This window comes from Erythrolamprus reginae, chromosome Z (genome assembly GCF_031021105.1).
Source record: "Erythrolamprus reginae isolate rEryReg1 chromosome Z, rEryReg1.hap1, whole genome shotgun sequence".
NCBI classification, from domain to species: Eukaryota; Metazoa; Chordata; class Lepidosauria; order Squamata; family Dipsadidae; genus Erythrolamprus; species Erythrolamprus reginae.
This window is the reverse complement of record NC_091963.1, coordinates 69,971,717-69,991,093: the sequence shown is the minus strand read 5'-3', so window position 1 is coordinate 69,991,093 and position 19,377 is coordinate 69,971,717. Positions and strand designations below refer to the sequence as shown.

At 43.0% G+C, this 19,377-nt stretch overlaps 1 protein-coding gene across 2 annotated transcripts in view; it reads right to left on the bottom strand.

The window, feature by feature from the left end:
• DPY19L1 (dpy-19 like C-mannosyltransferase 1) overlaps positions 1-19,377 on the bottom strand; it is a 344,645-nt gene that overhangs the window by 130,992 nt on the left and 194,276 nt on the right. For both annotated transcript variants that reach the window (XR_011556928.1, XM_070729287.1), the window contains exon 13: positions 5,348-5,407. Coding sequence is in view for 1 of the 2 variants with exons in the window: in XM_070729287.1 (XP_070585388.1) it covers positions 5,348-5,407 (60 nt within the window). In the remaining variant the exon portion in view is untranslated. The remainder of the gene's footprint in view (positions 1-5,347; positions 5,408-19,377) is intronic.

Here is a 19,377-nt window from a genome sequence, read left to right as displayed (position 1 = left end):
CAGCTGCAAGCTAAGTATCACAGAACTGATAAGGGACTTGTACAAATTACCAGTTTGTTTGGAGACGAGTGCTCTTTGCTATACAAAAAGAAGGCTTAGTTTAAGTGAATTTTCATTATAAAGAACATTGTTTTGAATTTTCAAACGTGTGTGTCATCCCTGGTCTAGGTCTCTTGCACCAAAATGATATCCTTATCTATCAAAGGATCAGGATGATTTATACCTCTAAAACGATACCACCCAGCTACATTCCAAGACATAGTACTTAAGTGATTTTCTTATATTGGGTCTCTTCTTTTACAGCTCATCAGGATATTTGATTTATATAGAGGGAATTTGTGGGGCTGTTGCAATGGATTGGGGTGTCATCACACTCAAAGTTGGCCTTCTCTAAAAGAGGGGTGGTCCCATCTAAATCCTGTATATCCTGGGGAAATTGTTCAGGGTAAGAGTTTTTAGCACCAGCTAACAGGGCTTGCCATTCAGATACCTCCTCACTAGATGTAGAAGAGGGGGTTGTTGGATCATACACCATTCGGCTTTGAGATGATGACACTGACATGGGGCCTCTCTCACTTGCTTGTATTACTGAGGGCATCATTGGGTAGTTACATAAGGATGCTAGCATCTCCTTCTCTGCTGGCCCCTGTGTGTCTTGGTTTCTCTTTTCCATAAGTTCACATTCATGCAAACTCTTCCTTCCTGGAGGAGAAGCAAGAGGCACAACCACCGGGGAAACTAAATCTATAAGTGGTTCGGCTGTGTCCACTATGGCAAGTAGAGATTTCCTTAAATTTTCCAGCTTAAGTAATATATTATCTTGTTCTTCCCTTGGGAGAGCGCCAAAAGGGTTAATAAGTCCAGTTTCTGAGATGTTAAGTGTATCATCACTGAGCAATGCTGGTTTACTCCCGCTTTCTTCATCTCTCTTTCCCAAGGTTGAGTGTGTGAAAGAGGGAGGGTCTTTAGAGGCTCCCATGTTGACAATTAAGGGTTTAACATTTTCCTCACAGAAAACTCTGATTGGAAAAATTTGGAAGGAGGCTAGATGTGCCTTTATTTTAAGTAACATTAGTGGAATGGTGGGCTGTTTAAAAGTCAGAAGTAATATTTTCCAATTTAGGGGCTCTGGAAGCCACTGTACAGCACGGAGATCAATCTGCCCCCTCTGACAATGGAGAAGTTGTCTTAAGGAATTAAGATTATGATTTTAATTGATTTTAATTGAGTGGCATATGTAATATTGCTTAATTAAGATATTTGAGACTCATAAAATTATTCTGATGGGTAAAATTTTGGAATAATGAAACAATATTATTAAAAGTAAAGAATTTAAATGAAGATTTAAAAACTTTTAAATGGATTTTTAAATTAAATTGGACTTTAAATTGATTTTAAATTGGACTTTATTATAAGGAAATGTAATGAATTTTTTAGGAACAAATTGATCTAATGGAGGAGGATTTAATTAAAGATTTAGATTTTAATTGAGCTGAAATGAATGTTTAACTAAGATATCTGAGATTTAAAAAATTCTTTTCTTGGGGGAAATAATGAAATTTCTCTTGGGGGAAATAATGAAACAATGAAATATTACTGTTAAAAGAGAAATTGAAAATGGTTTTAATGATTAATGTAAAGATTAAGATTTTAAGTGAGTTGCATATGAAATAATTATCAACTAAGTTACTTTTTGAGACATTTAAAATTATTTTGATGGGGACATTATTAGGATAATGAAATAATACTATTGAATATGAAATTGAATTGAAAATGTTTAGGTTTGGTAGGACGATTAATATTAATGATTAAGGTATAATGATTAATTTGGTTAATGTTGTTGTCAATTCAAATATATAGATGAGAAGGACTATGGAATTATAAGTAAGTGAACTATAAACAGATAAACTATGGTGAATGTAAAAAGAAAAAGCATGGAGATAGAAAATATTTTTAATGATATTTGCTGATATATTTTTTTTAAGTTAAAGAAAGGGAAATAATGATATACTAGAAATGTTGATTATATTTTCAATTTGGAATATGATTATCAAATTTAATTTAATGATCTTCTTTCCCCCCTCTTTTTTCTTTTCCCCCCTCTTTTTTTCAGAATGGAATATGTTGATTTTATTGGATTGAAAATGTTACAATTAGAGTAGGGCAGATGATTCCACTGGTTTATAGTGACCTTTCTTTTCCTAGAATAGGGCATGATGATGGATTGAAAGTGTTATAATTAGTACAGGGAAGATGATTACACTGGCCATACAGTGACTTTTTTTTTCTTTGTAGAATAGGGTAGGATGATTCTATTGGATAGAAAGTGCTACGGATTGAAAGCCTTATAACCAGAATAGGGTCTGATGAATGTATGGAGTATTTAGTTTTGTTTTTATTCTCCCTTTTTCTTATCTTCTTTCTTATTTTTCCCTGCTATTTTCTAATTTTCTTTAATCTTTACTACTATTCTGCATTTTTATTCATGAGAGGGAATTATTTTTAATTAGGTTCTTTTTAAATTTGGCTTATTAATTTGGTGATATTTGGGATAAAGTATATGGTGGGTTCCCCTTTTTTGCCCCCTCTATATACAGTGATACCTCGTCTTACAAACGCCTCATCATACAAACTTTTCGAGATACAAACCTGGGGTTTAAGATTTTTTTGCCTCTTCTTACAAACTATCTTCACCTTACAAACCCACCGCCGCTGCTGGGATGCCCCACCTCCAGACTTCCGTTGCCAGCGAAGCACCCGTTTTTGCACTGCTGGGACTCCCCTGAGGCTCCCCTCCATGGGAAACCCCACCTCCGGACTTCCGTGTTTTTGTGATGCTGCAGGGGAATCCCAGAAGGAGAATCCCAGCAGCGCAAAAATGGGGACTTCGCTGGCAACAGAAGTCCAGAGGTGGGGTTTCCCAGCAAGGGGAGCCTCAGTGAAATCGCAGCACTGCAAAAACACAAGAGGTCCGGAGGCGGGGTTTCGAGGACTTCGGTGTTTTTGTGATGCTGCGATTTCACTGAGGCTTCCTATGGGAAACATTGTTTCATCTTACAAACTTTTCACCTTAAGAACCTTGTCCCGGAACCAATTAAGTTTGTAAGACAAGGTATCACTGTATATTTTAACTATTTTTTGTAGTAATGGTTGGTTTTAATTTAAATACCGTGTTGGAGGTAATTGGAAATATTTGCTCCTTTTCTTTTCCCTTAATGCTCTTTATATTTTCTCTTTTATTCTAAAGGGCATTTATTATGGAAGAGGGTTTAAAGCATATATGAAAATTGATATGGAGATTTTTGAGAAAATTGAAACATTTTGATCTAATTAATTTAATCTGATTAAGAATAGTAACAGCCTAAAACATATCATATAAGGAATTGGAATAATTATTTTTGGTCCAGATGTTAAATTGTAAGGAGGTGGCATTGGTTAATCTGTGTATACCGAAACTGCAAAAATGATATATTGTAAATTAATTTGAAATTAATGGTATCTTTTTTTCTGTACACGTGATTGGAAAAGAAAAAAAAAATCACCTGAAGTTGTGAGTCCTATTTGAGGGGGAAATTTCTTCCACTCCCAGCACCAAAGACAGGCAGATTGTATTGCCTTTAGGAGGAAAGACCCACAGCCATTCAGTCTTGTGAAGGTTGAGTTTTAACCTGTTAACCCCCATCCAGACCTATCAAGGTATCGGCGCATCACTTCCACTGCTTCACTGAACTGACATGGGGGGGGGGAGAGAAATACAGCTGAGTATCATCAGTGTATTGTTGGTAACTCACCCCATGTCGTCGGATGATTTCACCCAGCGGTTTCATGTAGATATTAAATAGGAGAGAAGATCGACCCCTGTGGTACCCCACCTAGGAGGGGCCTAGGGGTCAACCTCTGTCCTCCCACTAACACTGACTGCAATCAGCCAGAGAGGTAGGAGGAGAATCACTGTAAAATGGTGCCTCCCACTCCCAACAACCTCTCTAGCCATCATACTACTATATGGTTGATGGTATCGAAAGCCACTGAGAGGTCACGTAACACCAGAAGAGCCATTCACTCCTCCACTCGAAATAGAATACCCTACAAAAGCAGACTATGAATCCTAGGTCTTGAAAGCTTAGAACTACGACGCCTAAAACACAATCTAAGTATTGCCCACAAGATCATATGCTGCAACGTTCTACCTGTCAATGACTACTTCAGCTTCAATCGCAACAACACAAGAGCACACAACAGATTCAAACTTAATATTAACCGCTCCAAACCTGACTGTAAAAAATATGACTTCAGCAACCGAGTTGTCGAAGCATGGAACTAATTACTTGTCTCAGTAGTGTCAACACCTAACCCCCAACATTTTTCCCTTAGACTATCCACGATTGACCTCTCCAGGTTCCTTAGAGGTCAGTAAGGTGCATGCATAAGTGCACCAGTGTGCCTTCCGTCCCTGTCCAATTGTCTCTCCTTATCTCATTTATCTTTTCTTCCTTTCAAATATGTTTACCTATACTTTTATATCTTTTCTTCTATTCTTTTCTTTATTTATATTACTACATATCTATTCTCTTCAATCTGTATTATGTATTGGACTAAATAAATAATAAAAATAAATAAATAAATAAATAACACCAGAATAGAGGAGTGACCTTTATCCTGGGCCCGCCAGAGAGCATTCATCAGTGCGACCAAAGCAGTTTCTTTCCTGTAACTGGTTCTGAAGCCAGATTGAAATGGGTCTAGGTAATCTGCTTCTTCCAAGGTCCGCAGGAATTGGAGCACCACCACTTTCTCAACAACCTTCCCAAGAAAGGAAAGGTTGGAGACAGGACAGTTATTCAATGAGGCTGGATCCAGGGAAGGCTTCTTAAGGAGGTGCCTCACAACTGCTTCCTTCAAAGGCTGCAGGAAGGACCCTTCATTCAACGAAGCATTGACTAACACCTGGATCCAGCCAGGAGGGACACGGTTCCAGCAAACAAGTGGAGGCGTTCATTGCTTCTTTGCCTTGTCCACTTCATCAGGGGTCACAGGGTCAAACTCATCCCATACAACAGAACTAAGACTAACCCCAGTCACCTCGCTTGGCATTGCCCAATTGGAGTCCAGGTCTTCTTTTATGTTGACCAATATGCATTCCAGGAGTTGAACAAATATTAAAATAATATGTTGAACAAATAGCAAAATAAATAAATAAATCAAATTTATTATTAAAACCAAATAACAAATTAAATAATAAAATTTACATTCAAAGACTAATAAAACATTAATATTTATATAGTTTAAAAATCATTTCACTGATAAAATATCTAATAATATTTGTGTCATAAAATATTTAACTTACCCATGAAGGAATATTTTTAGTATATAATTTCAGATACTTTGGACCCAGTTCCAGAATACTCTAAAATAAGAAAATTATTGCATTAACATTTGCACCTTAAACATTAGTTCCAGAATATTTATGTGAATCTGATTCAAAAGATGAAATAATTAATAAATAAAAATGGTTATCAGATATTCTTGAAGATTGTAAAAATATAGACATAATCATTTTGTTAAACTGATTGTTGTACAACTAATAAGTATCACTGCTGCTATTTCAACTTGTAGAGATTAGATGTTGGACATTTACCTGAACGCCTCTTCTCATATGTTGAGTGGGTACAGCAGTCATGTGGGGTTTACTCGCTGTCCTATCCAATCAGGGCTGAGCGTTGTCTTTAAAAAATATTGCTGGATCCGTCCCTTCCCAGAATTTGTGAATTTGGCTTGATGGTGGTGGCTCAAAGAATGCTCTACTCTCGGTTGGAAGAAATCAAGATTAAGTAAGAGATAGGAAAAAGGTGGAACATAGGGAGGGAAGGGACTGCTGTACCCACTCAGCTTATGAGAAGAGGCATTCAGGTAAATGTCCAACACCTATTCTCCATAATAAGGAGCGGGTCCAGCAGTCACATGGGACATACCCAATAAATGTGTTCCTAGGGAGGGAGTAGTTCAAGTGTCATGAGAGATAACTGCCTGAAGGGCTCTCCGGCCAACAGCTGCATCTACTGAGGTGTAGGAGTCAATCTTGTAGTGGCGGATGAAAGAATTAGGAGTGGACCAAGTGGTGGCTTTGCAGACCTCTTCCAGGCGAGCTTGGGTGGCCCAAGCTGCTGATGTGGCTGCGCTCCTAGTAGAATGAACTGTAATTCCTCTTGGAATGGGCAGGGAGGCAGAATCGTAAGTCTTGGCAATTGCCCCTCGTATCCAATGGCCTAAGATGGTGGAAGAGAACTTAGATCTCAAGAACCAGGGATGATTGGCCATGAACAGGGCTTCAGATCTGCAAAAGGCCTTGGTTCGTTGGATGTATATGTGCAGCACTCTGGTGAGGTCTAATGTGTGCCATCTGATGGAGACGGTGGTCCGGATTTGTACAGGAGGGTAAGATGATGTCTTGTGTTCTGTGAAACATGAAACTAACCTTTGGGAGGAAGGTGGGGTCCAAGTGGAGAACCACCTTGTCTGGGTGGAACTGGATGGAGAGGGCTGCCAGTTCTGATATCCATCTGGCCAAGGTGATAGCCACCAGGGATACTTTGTATGACAGGTGACGGAGAGAAGCTGCTCTAAGCAGTTCATATGGAGCGTGTGTGAGTGAAGCCAGGACCCGAGGTAAGTCCCAGGTAGGGTATCTGTGGACGGTGGGAGGTCTGAGGTTTGAAATACCTTTGAATAACTCTTGAATTTCAGGGAAATTTTGGAGTGGCCCTCTGCGAGGTCTGGGGAGGACCAGGGATAAAGCTGCAAGATGTCTGCAAATGGTATTGACTGAAAGTCCTTGCTGGAACCGATTCATCAGGAAGGAGACAATCCTGTGGATGGGAATGCAGATGGGAGAAAAGTTCTCCTGAAGACACCATTCGTGGAACTTAGAACAGGTATGCTCGTATATTCGGTTAGTAGTGATTCTTCTGGATATTAATATGATCTCAATGGTGTCTGGATCATAGCCTCATAAATCTAGGTCACACGGATAACCGCCAAATGGTAAAGTGGAATCATCCCAGGTTTGGATGATGAGAGGCACCCTGCTGCAGCATATCTCCCGAAACGGGGAGTCACCAAGGGGCCTCGACGGAGAGATGTTGAAGATCTGCGAGCCAGGCGTGGTGTGGCCAGAGTAGAGCCACTACAATCACCTGGGCTGCTTCGAGTATGACTTTGTGGATCAAGTCCGGAATTATTGGGATTGGGGAAAAGGCATAGATTGGATCCCGAGGCCAGGGGGTTCTGACGGCCTCCACGCCCGGAAATGGGAACCTGGAATAGAATTGAGGGAGATGAATGTTGTTGGCGGTCGCAAATAGGTCTAGTGATGGGAGACTGAACTTGAGGCAGATCTGCTGAAATAGATCTGGGTGTAGCATTCACTCTCCCAGATCCAGGGTTTTGCAGAGAGACAGTCCGCCTGAAGGTTGAGAACTCCCGAGATGTGGTCAGCTGTCAGGGATTGGAGATGTCTTTCTGCCCAGAGGCCCAGTTTTAGTGCTTCCTGCATTAGGGCTTTGTAATGAGTACTCCCCTGGAGGCAGATGTGGCTCTTTGTGGCCATGTTGTCCATCAAGATCAGGACATGTTGGTTCCTGATGTGTTGTCTGAATTGCTTGAGAGCCAGGAAGACTGCTCTCATTTCTAGCCAAATGATCGGCCTCCACCACTGACCATGAGTCCTGTGCTATCAAACCTGTGGCATGGGTTCCCCAGCCCAGCAGGCTGGCATACATGGTGATGGTGAATTGGTCTGGAATCCGGACGAGGGACCCCTTGTCCAGGGTGGAGGAGAACCACCATGAAGGACGATTGGTGGAATGGTGATGTTGCGTGAAGAGTTGCTGGTCCCCGACCTCTGGAAGGATAACCGAAGCCATTGGAAGTCTCTGGCATGGAGGCGTGCCCAGGGAATGACCCTAATGCAAGATACCATCTTCCCCAGGAGGGAAGAGAGAGTGGCAATAGGAACTCTCTTTTGAAATTTGACTTGGGAAATGAGATCTCTAATACTGGTCTTCCTTTCAGGGGAGAGGAAAACTTTAGTTTGGACGGAGTCTATCACTGTTCCCAAATGTTGGAGAGTAGTGGACGAAATGAGATGTCTTTTAGCTATATTAATTGAAAAACCATGCTCCTGTAAGATTGACATGGAGGTCTGGAGATCTAAAAAGGTACCCTGCCTGGATGGACTGTGAATTAAAATGTCATCCAAAAAGCATTGCTAATGAATTGGAATAGCTCGTATATGAGCTGCTAGGGAGCCTAGGAATTTGGTAAAAACACAGGGGGCAGAAGACAGACCAAAGGGATGGCCCTGTATTGAAGGTGTCTGCCTTGAAAAGGCAAAACGGAGGAATATGTAGATACACTTCCGTGAGGTCAAGGAAAGCCACGAAATCCCCTGGATGGATAAATGCCAGAATGGAAGCAAGGGGGTGCATCTTAAACTTTCTGTACCTGATGTAATTATTTAAGTGTTTCAGGTCCAGAATAGCCCTCCATCCTCCTGATGTCTTAGGGACCATGAAGAGGATAGAGTAGAAGCCCATACCTCTTTGAGAAGAGGGGACTGGCTGGATGGCTCTAATAGATAAGAGATGAAGAATAGCTTCCTTCATGCAGAGGTAGGCTGCTGGAGACCTGGAGGACGGGCAAGAAATGAAGTGCTTGGTAGGTATGGCTAGAAATTCTAATTGGAGACCCCATTGGATGGTAGACAAGATCCAAGGATACTGGGAGGATTGGCGCCAGGCTGAGGAGAACCAGGCCAGGCATCCCCCAATGGGAATGTTAGTTGTGCTACCATGTGGTTCTGCCGCGGGAAAATCTATCTGACTGAGATTGGAATCAGGAGGAATACTGATCTGAGGTTCTTTAGTAGGCAAAGCCCTGGTCCGGTTGGCAAAAGGCCGCCGAAAGGGCTACTGAGTTTTGGCTGCATTTTTTGCAGTGGGCCCAAGGATCTTCTTATCCATGGTCTCTGTGAGTAACGGGTCAAGCAAGTCTCCAAAGAGATTCTTGCACTTGAGGGGCCCCATGGTGAGTTGCTACTTCTGCCTGACCCCTGCTTGCCAGGAGTGGAGCCAGAAGAGCCTTCAGGCTACAGTGGAGGCCACCACTGATTTGGCCGCAAATCTGGAAGTCTGCAGCGTGGCATCCGCTACATACTGAGCTGCAGCAAATACCTTGTTTAGGTCTTGTTGATCCCACAGATCATCAAGGGGAATGTGATGTTGAAGTTGCTGCAACCAGAGAAGCACAGCCCTTGTGAAGAATGAGGCTGCTGCTGTGTATTTTATGGCCCAGGAATCAGCGAAGAAACTTTTCTTGAGCCCCTGCTCCAGACATTTGTCTTCTGGTTTCAGGACCTCCTCTGCCTCGCCTGGCATGGCCACCACTGAGTGGAAGATCTTAATTGGTTCATCCACCTTAGGAAAGAAAAGGAGCTCTTCATAAGAAGGTGAGACTTTATAGTTTCTTGTCCCTAGAAGAGGGATTAGATCCCGAAGTGGGATGGTTCCATAGTTTGAGTAAGGCCTCTTTAAATAGTTTTGGCATAGGGATGACTTCGGTGTCTTCCTGCTCCTCCATGAAGAATGGACAGCTTTCCTCTTGAGGAGCGGAAGTGGACGGGATAGGCTGGTCTTGAGCAGTTAGGCCCGTAGCCACTCTAGCTTTGTATAGTAAAGATCTAAATGAACTGGGGGGGGGGGGATGGTGGAGGAAGAAGGAGCTTTGATTTGAGACTCCGCATCCTCAGAGAGGCCTTGAAAAGGGTAATCCCTATCCTCCTGGTCTTTGTCATCCTCGTTGTCCTCTTGAGATGGAATCTGAATCCTGGACTGGAGGCCTCTCTTGAGAAGGAGCTCAATGGCCTAGTCCTACGGGTTTGGGGACAAAGATGGGGGGACACATTGAGGGCCATAAACTTGGCATTAATGGCTTGAGACAAGACAGAAAATATGGATTGGAATTCAGGAGGTAGGTTAGGCAGAGATAGAGAAAGATTGAATCCATCCTGTGGGCCTGGTGCTAGGGAATCCTCTACACTAATCTCTGACCCTACTGGACTTACACCCCAGAGATTTGGCTGAGGCCTGTTTAGGTTAGGCTCACCCAGTGAGAGGACTTGGTCACCTGGGGGGGGGGGCAAGATCACGCAGATCTGTGGGCTCAGGTGAACTGACATGCACTTGGGCCAGTACTCTTAGGCATTTCGCTGACTGTTCATGAAGTTTTCTCGGCTCTAGTGGGCCTTGTTATGTTAGGTGCCCCTAGAGGTGAGGAGCCTGAGGGATTGGTTCTATTTCGTCCCCAGGAGGCCGAGATTCCTGTGGTCTTTTGCCAGAGGTGTTTTTCTTGGGGATTCTGGAAGCCATGGCCTGGATTAATAAGGCCGAAGGCTGAGCCAACTAAGGGAGAAGCACAAAAAAATCAAACACCCAAGAGGAAAAAGGCCCACGCTCCTTAGCCCAGGAACGTCTGCCACCTAGAGATAATTTGAAGTGACTCCAAATACAAGTCAAAGGGTACAGACTGGCTAGGCCTCTGTGATTTGTCCCCCCTTGGAGGTGAGAGGCCTTGCAGATGAGCGGAAGCCTGAGCGACTCACAGTGAGCTCTGGGCCTGCGGCGGACCTTTTGGCACTAAGCGGTTAGTGTGGGTAAGCCGCTGGTGCCGAAATTTAGAGGGTACTGAGGGCCGTCGCACTGAGAATTTTGAAACTAAAGTCTGGGGGACTGAACAAGTGACTTGTTCCTTGTCCCACTCCGCAAGAAGACTGGGTAGATTAATTTTTTAAAAATGCAACCGCCGGCGGCACGGGCTGAGTGACCAGCGACTGGCTGCGGAACTTAAAAGAAAAAAAGGGGGCCAGCTCATAATTGAAACTGATTCTGTTGTAACATAACTGGGAGGAATAAAATGACTGAAAAGGAACTTATCTGAATGTTTTCTTTGTTCTACAGGTGAAGTTATTGAGAGGGAAGGTGTTAATAACGAGAGGAGCTGAGCCACCATCCGTAGTTAAGTGTCTGGCGCGCCCACATCTCCCTCCCTAGGACTTGTCAAAAATAGAAGGAGAGGAAAGGAGGAGGAAAAAAGGAGGGAAAAGGCGGCGAGAAAGAAGACGGAGACTACTGCGTGGCTGCCTGCACCAGAGCCCTCTGCTCCCAGCCCTTAGCAATAGGCAATAGACTACAAATTATTCAGACAGAAATTCTTACCTATTGCCATTCTTTTCTTTCTCCTGAAGTCTGGGTGACCACCCCTATCCTTCCCCTTTCCATTCAACCCTTCCTTACTCCGTCTCCCTAGTCTCTCCTCTCCTCCCCTCAAATGCCCAGCTTCGCAACTGCAAATAACTCAGTAATAACAGATTTTTTTCCACCAACTGCAGGAGATAGTGCTAATCTGAAGTCCCAGGGGCAGGCAAAGTTGGCTCTTCTATGACTTGTGGACTTAAACCCCCAGAATTCCTGAGCCAATCATACTAGGTCAGAAATTCTGGGAGTTGGTCCACAGGTCATAGAAAAGCCAACTTTGCCTATCCTTGGTCTGGACAGACTATAATAGATCTAGAAATACAGCCATGCTAATATTAGAACTGTAATCGTGCTGAATGTACCTTTTGGAAATTGTTCAGCATTTCTGGAGGACCATTGTTTCCCATCCCTGATATAGAATTTTAACAAATTTATTTATTTATTTATTTTATTTATTTATTGGATTTGTATGCCGCCCCTCTCCGAAGACTCGGGGCGGCTAACAGCAATAACAAGACAGTAGTCAATAATAATCCAATACTAAAAACAATTAAAAACCCATTGTTATAAAAAACCAAACATACATACAGACATACCATGCATAAAATTGTAAGGGCCTAGGGGGGAAAGAGTATCTCAATACCCCCATGCCTGGCGGCAGAGGTGGGTTTTAAGTAGCTTGTGAAAGGCAAGGAGGGTGGGGGCAATTCTAATCTCTGGGGGGAGTTGGTTCCAGAGGGCCGGGGCCGCCACAGAGAAGGCTTTTCCCCTGGGTCCCGCCAAGCGGCATTGTTTAGTTGACGAGACCCGGAGAAGACCCACTCTGTGGGACCTAACTGGTCGCTGGGATTCGTGCAGCAGAAGGCAGTCCCTGAGATAATCTGGTCCAGTGCCATGAAGGGCTTTATAGGTCATAACCAACACTTTGAATTGTGACCCGAAATAAACTTATGTCTGTTGGAATGCAACTTTTAAAATAGTAATGTCAATAATCTTGTAAAGTAGAGTTATTTAGGAATGGAATTGGAATAATAAATAGGAGCTGCTTCCTGGCTTTACTTGATTATTTTGTTTATTTTTTAATTTCACTATGGCAGTCTATCAATAACAATATTAAAACTTGAAAACCTATTTAATATTTCATTCATTAACTTAGGCAAGGCAAATTTGTAAATTTTAGCAGCTGAAATTAGAATTTATGCTCTGCAAAATGCCCTAAATATGCCTTTTCTCACATTCCTATACTGTTATACTACTGTTGGTCAGCTTTTGATCCGGTTCTACAAGGACTCTTTACCTTCTTATATTCATATGGACAAACGGAAAAACAATAAAGAGCCATTAGAAAATAAGACCTCTTTGCACATTCCAGTTTTTAGCCTACACCAAACTGATTTTATTGTTAACATACTTCATTGAACAATATTTTATAGTTAAAGTTTGCCTCTTCTTCAATATTAGGGAGGTATTGTATTTTATTTTTTGTAGTATTTTATCATTCTTTTGTTTGTCAACCAGAAAATGCAAACTTTTGAGTTTCAAATAACACTGATTTCATTGTCTTGGGTGACTTATGTGAAAAAAAAATCTTCAGGCATGAAAATGTGCCACTCAAACACTATACTTTTCCACACACACCAAAAAAATATTAGAGAGAACATTGATCCTAAATATAATGGGCTTTCCCCATAGTTTGCATTATTAACCCTGTCACAGTGGAATTACAAGTCCCTAAGTCTTTACGGCTTATTGAAGCTTGAAGTCTGATCTTCATCCTCCCACTATCTCTGTTTTGACCCCTAGTATGATGGAGGGTGAACAACATTTTTAAGTTCAGGGAATTCTTGACTCTAGGAAATCCCATGGGACCCTCAGTATCTGGTAGCTTAGAACAGCGTTTCCCAACCGCTGTGCCGCGGCACAGTAGTGTGCCGCGAGACAAGGTCAGGTGTGCCGCAAAGTTCCGCTTCCAAACCGGAAGTTGAGTGTCCCGGCTTGCTTCTTCACACCTTCATTTTCGCGCCTTTCTTCTTCGTGCCTTCCTTCTTTGCAGCAGGTGAGCTTGGGACTTGGCGGGATGGCAATAGTAGCGGCTGAGGCTTTCACTTGTGGCATCGGGAGTGGTAATAGAGGCGGCGGCGGGAGTAGCGGGGGGGGCTCCTGCAAGTGGAAGCCTCAGCCCTGGAGCCCCCTCGCCCGTGGGAGTGCTAATGGCGGCGACGGCGGCGGGAATAGTGGGGGGGGGCTCCTGCAAGTGGAAGCCTCAGCCCTGGAGCCCCCTCGCCCGTGGGAGTGCTAATAGCGGCGGCGACGGCGGCGGGAATAGGGGGGGGGGCTCCTGCAAGTGGAAGCCTCAGCCCTGGAGCACCCTTGCGCCCATGGCTTTTCGTCGATGTCTCTGCCTGCCCGATCCGGAGTGCTAATAGCGGCGGCGGCGGGAATAGCGGGGGGGGGCTCCTGCCCGCCGCCGCTATTAGCACTCCCGCGGATCGGGCAGGCAGAGACATCGACGAGAAGCCATGGGTGCGAGGGGGCTCCAGGGCTGAGGCTTCCACTTGCAGGAGCCCCCCCCACCCGATCCTTCCTTCTCTGGAGCCCCCTCGCGCCCATGGCTTCTCGTCGATGTCTCTGCCTGCCCGATCCGTGGAAGTGCTAATAGCGGCGGCGGCGGCGGCGGGAATAGCGGGGGGGGGGCTCCTGCAAGTGGAAGCCTCAGCCCTGGAGCCCCCTTGCGCCCATGGCTTCTCGTCGATGTCTCTGCCCGCCGCCGCTATTAGCACTCCCGCGGATCGGGCAGGCAGAGACATCGACGAGAAGCCATGGGCACGAAGGGGCTCCAGGGCTGAGGCTTCCACTTGCAGGAGCCCCCCCCCCCGCCCGATCCTTCCTTCTCTGGAGCCCCCTCGCGCCCATGGCTTCTCGTCGATATCTCTGCCTGCCCGATCCGGAGTGCTAATAGCAACAGAGAGAGAGAGAGTGAGAAAGAACAAGAGAGAGAAAGCATGACAGAGAGAGAAAGAACAAGAGAGAGAAAGAAAATAAGAGAGAACAAGAGAGAGAGAGACTAAGAGAGAGAGAAAGAAAAGAGAGAGAGAGAGAAAATAAGAGAATGAGAGAGAGCAACAGAGAGAGAGAAAGAAAAGAGAGAGAGAGAAAATAAGAGAATGAGAGAGAGCAACAGAGAGAGAGAAAGAACAAGAAAAAGCACGAGAGAAGAAAAGCAAGAGAGAAAAAGAGAGATAGCAAGAGATACTGAAAGAAAGCAAGAAAGAGAGAGAGAGAAAAAAAAAGAAAGCAAGAGAGACAGATAGGAAGAGGAAAGGAGAGAGAGAGAGAAATGAGAACAAAAAGGGGAGGAGAAATGAGAAAATGATTGAGGCAGAGAATGAGAGGAGAAACAAAAGAGAGAGAGAGGTGATTCTCGAAGCATATGGTAAAAAGCACCCAAATAATAAGAAAAAACCCCCAGCCCTCACCTGTTTTTGAAAAGAATAAAAGAGAATAAAGCCCCAGCCCTCACCTAGTTTTGGAAATGGTTTGAGTACACACAGACATATAAGGGGCGGGGGGAGAGACAGAAATGAGACAGTAGTATAAATTTGAGGAGGGATGATTGATGATTGACTGTATTTATAAGGGGATGTTACATGGGATTGTATGTTCTATGTATAAATACATGTAGAAATACTGTAAATCTGAAGGTCAGCAGTTAAAATCTCATCCCCAGCTCCAGGTTGACTCAGCCTTCCATCCTTCCGAGGTGGGTAAAATGAGGACCCAGATTGTGGGGGCAATATACTGGCTCTGTTAAAAAATGCTATTGCTAACATGTTGTAAGCCGCCCTGAGTCTAAGGAGAAGGGGGCATAAAAATTGAATAAATAAATAAATAAATAATATTTACTGTCTTTTTGTGTCATTTTGGTTGGTGGTGTGCCCCAGGATTTTGTAAATGTAAAAAGTGTGCCGCGGCTCAAAAAAGGTTGAAAATCACTGGCTTAGAAACACCTCCCCTCCTCACACAATGAATGCGTTCAGAAAAAAACATGTGCATGCCCCTAAATTAGTATGTATATTTCATCAATTGTACCCTGACAAACTCTGTTGCTTTTAAGTTTGTTTCCCATTCCCTCTTTTGTTTTCTTTCAGGTGGACTTCCCATTTTTCTAGGAGGTGGCATGTCAAGTCTCAAATATTTCTACAGGGACACTGGCTTTTGGTATGAGGAAGGGGGGGAGGAATGATGTGTATATGAAGTTTCTGTTTCCTGAATTACTTTATTACTATAAAGTTTCTGATTTCCTGCAATGATGAAGTATGGAGAGGATTAGGTTAGTGTTGCTTTAAATAGCTGGTGTTAAGTGGGAAGCTTCAATTCTTGCCTAGATCTCTTATTACAAATCTTTCAATAAAAGTTACTTTTGGAACAACTGCAGTTTCAAGAGTTCTGCTTTCTTGGGAGAGGCAAGACCTTACAACAGGATATAGTAATTATGTGATCTCCAAGATTCCAGTCTTGCTATATAAATTCAGATTGAAGGGAACCAACAGCCGACAAAAAGTTTTAATTGCAAATGGTCCATTTAATAGACTTTACTAAAACCTGGTGGAGGAAAATTCAAAAGGAATAGGCCAGAAAACAGTATCAGGGTTGGGGAATGGGAAAGGTTCATGGATGCCCTTATATGGGCAGAAAGATCCAAGAATCTGGACAGAGGGACCAGTCAAGAATCTTTTGATATAAATACAAGAAAAGATAAGCACAAAAACATTACAGTATTTCAGGGGTTCCTCACCCAGGCCAAGATATTAAGAAAGTAACAAGCACTATTGAATTTGCTGGCGTAAGCAGAAATGAAGCCTCTCACAATCCCAAATAAAATATTAACCATAAGGAAAGACTTTAGTAATATTAGCCATAAAAAAGCCCCAGAAAAATCAAAAGGCTAATAAAAAAACTTCCTAAATTCCACATTTCAGCCAGATGCCAAAAGAAAACATTGCAGCAAGAAGCTAATTGCAGATGTTGGCATTTAAGGACATAATGAGCAATGGGCTTATTGAAAAAGAAAGACAATCTTTGTCCTCCCTGTCACAATATTCATTCTATAACATGCAGACATTTCCACCCATTTTGTCCAAAAAATATGGTAGTAATATTGATTCCCTGTCCTCTTCTATGTAACCACTGAGAAATTAATGTTTGTCAAGCTTTTTGCCTTTCTAATTCAGCAGTGAGAATGAACAGTGAAAATGTGTGAGTATTAGATTTGCGTGGGAATGAAGATCCGAGATGTAGAATAGTTCAGCACCTTTATAAAACTTCAGCTAATACTGAGCAAGAACTGCTGGTGAGCTGCAGGGAAGCCGCTTTTAAGGGCTTCCCTGAAACCGGACCAACCAGTGACAGCTGTTCAATTTTGCCGCTTCTATATTGGTCAATCAGTGGCATCTAGGCAAATTTACTCTTTACATCAGTAAGTAACACTCCTCCCCTCAGTTTCTAGAATGTCCAATCCAGAACATACATAAGTAACATAGTCCTGTAAGTACATTTGTAGGAAATCTTCGACTGCTGCTGTTCCTCCTCCACCTTGTGGAAATATTTATTATTATTATTATTATTATTATTATTATTATTATTATTATTATTTATTGGAATTGTAAGCCGCCCCTCTCCGCAGACTCTAGGAACGGCGGCTGGACTGGACTCTAGGAACGGCGGCTAAACTTTGTGTTGACTCTAGAGCTGGATTGACTCCACGAGGCTCAGCGGTGGCAGGTAGGTGCTCACACTCGCTCTTTGGGCTTGAGTTCAGAAATTATTGTTGTTTCTCAGCTAGGCCTGGTTCTCGTCGTAGTTGTCCAATTGATTGCTATTGGCATTTCTCCAGGGCAGAAACCTGAAACTCTCCAGATTGTCTGTTATTATTGCTTCTGGTTGGTGCAGCCAGGATTCTCAGATATGGCTCCTGAGTTGGTCAATGTGTCTCCACAACTCTTGACTGTCTTCCAGCTTGACATGATAGGATTATGGCATGGTGATCTCAATTACCGTGCCCTTTAGTCACTTGGGTTCCCTCGCAAAATTTTGGACAAAGATCAATTCCCCCACCCCTAGTGTTCTCGTTAGTTTGTGTGATTCTAGAGATGTCTCTGAATTCTGTGTGGTTCTGCCTCAGTTTTTGCCCCATCAACATTTTGGCATGACTTCTGTGGTGGCAGCACACAGAGTGATATGTTGTGCCAGCAAGAACTGGTTGATCTGTTCCTGCCAGTCACCCAGGCCCATTCTAGCTAATGTCTCTTTCATCATCTTCATCATTCATTCTGCTTGGCCATTGCTAGCCATATTGAATGGTGAGATGAGGACATGTCATATGCCTAGGTTTTCCAGGAACGACTCCAAGGGTTTGGCTGTCAGTTACGGGGCATTGTCTGACACTAGGATGTCCAGTAATTCGTATGTTGTGAACAATCTTCTTAGTGCTCGGATAGTGGCTTTTGTGATAGAGGATGTCATGCGGCTGACCTCCAGCCATTTTGAATAGGCATCCATCACAATGAGGAAGATTTGTCCCTCCATAAGTCCTGCAAAATGTATATGAATTCTGGACCATGGACTCTTTGAGGTTTCCCATTTAACGGTGTGGATCTTGGTACGGCAGGACTAGTTTCTTGGCATGGGAAACAAGTCGCCATCTATTCCATAATGCCTTGGTCTAATTTTGGCCACCACAACTAGTTCCTTGCTATTGCCTTCATGCGGACTATCTTTGGATGATCTATGTGAAGAATCATTAGAACCCCTTTTCTCAGACTTAGAGGAATAACTCACTCCTCACCATAACAATCAGCCCTTGAGTACTGAGAGTTCAGTAGGTTTAATTTTGAACATTTTAAATTCTTCTCCTACCTCCTCTTCCTCTTAACACCCAGCTCAAAACTTTATAGAGCATCTTGTCTTTGTTGGTGTGTTCCGCTATCTCTGTTGATGTGACAGAACTGATTCACTTTATATTGATGAATAGGATCTCAGACACAGGTGCAGAGTCTTCCATGAATTCTGGTGCTGGGCAACGACTTAAGGCATCTCCATTGCCAGTGCTCTTTCCAGGTCTATGTGTGAGCTTTTAGATATACCCCAAGAGGAAAATGGAGCAGTGTGTGAAGCGGGGCAACATGTACTGAGGCATTTGCTGATTGCCTGCCAATAGTCCTAAGTGGTTTGTGATCAGTGATTATTTCAAATTTTCGGCTGTAAGAGTGCTCATGGAAGTGCTTTATGCTGGCCACTGCTGCAAGCACTTCCTAATTGACAGTAGTTTCTCTCTGCTTGGAACAGGGTCGAAGCAGAATGCAATGGGGGCTTCTGAGTTATTGGGAAGCCTATGATTAAGAAACTCCTCCACTCCAAAAGGGAAAGCATCACAAGTTAACAGCAGGTGGGTCTCGCTGTACTGCATGAGTATGCTGTTTGAAGACAAAAATACCTTTGTGGCTGTAAAAGTATTGGCTTCTCTTTGTCCCCAGGTCCACGTGGCCGACTTCCCCAGGAGTTTATGGAGGAGCTCCACCACCCATTGCTTTCGTTTTTAAGAAAATGGCATAGAAGTTTAATAGCCTCAGAAACGACTGCAGTTCCGTTTATTTTGGAGGGTTGAGGCCTCTTTTATAGTTTTAATTTTCTTTCATCAGTGAGGTGAATATTGTACCTGCCAATTAGGAATCCCAGGAATTCCCACTGCTGATTGAACATTTGTCCTTTTTAACTTTCTTGGGGGTGAATTTTTTAAAAATTTTCTTGTCCAATCACGTGTACAGAAAAAAAGGATACCATTAATTTTAAATTAATTCACAATATAACATTTTTACAATTTTGGTATATACAGATTAAACCAATGCCACCTCCTCATGATTTAACATCTGGACCAAAAAATAATTATTCCAATTCCTCTTATGTAAAAAAAAAAGTAAAAAAAAAAGAACTGTTTACATTTTAGGCTGTTACTATTCTTAATCACATCGAATTAATTAGATCAAAATGTTTCAATTTTCTCAAAAATCTC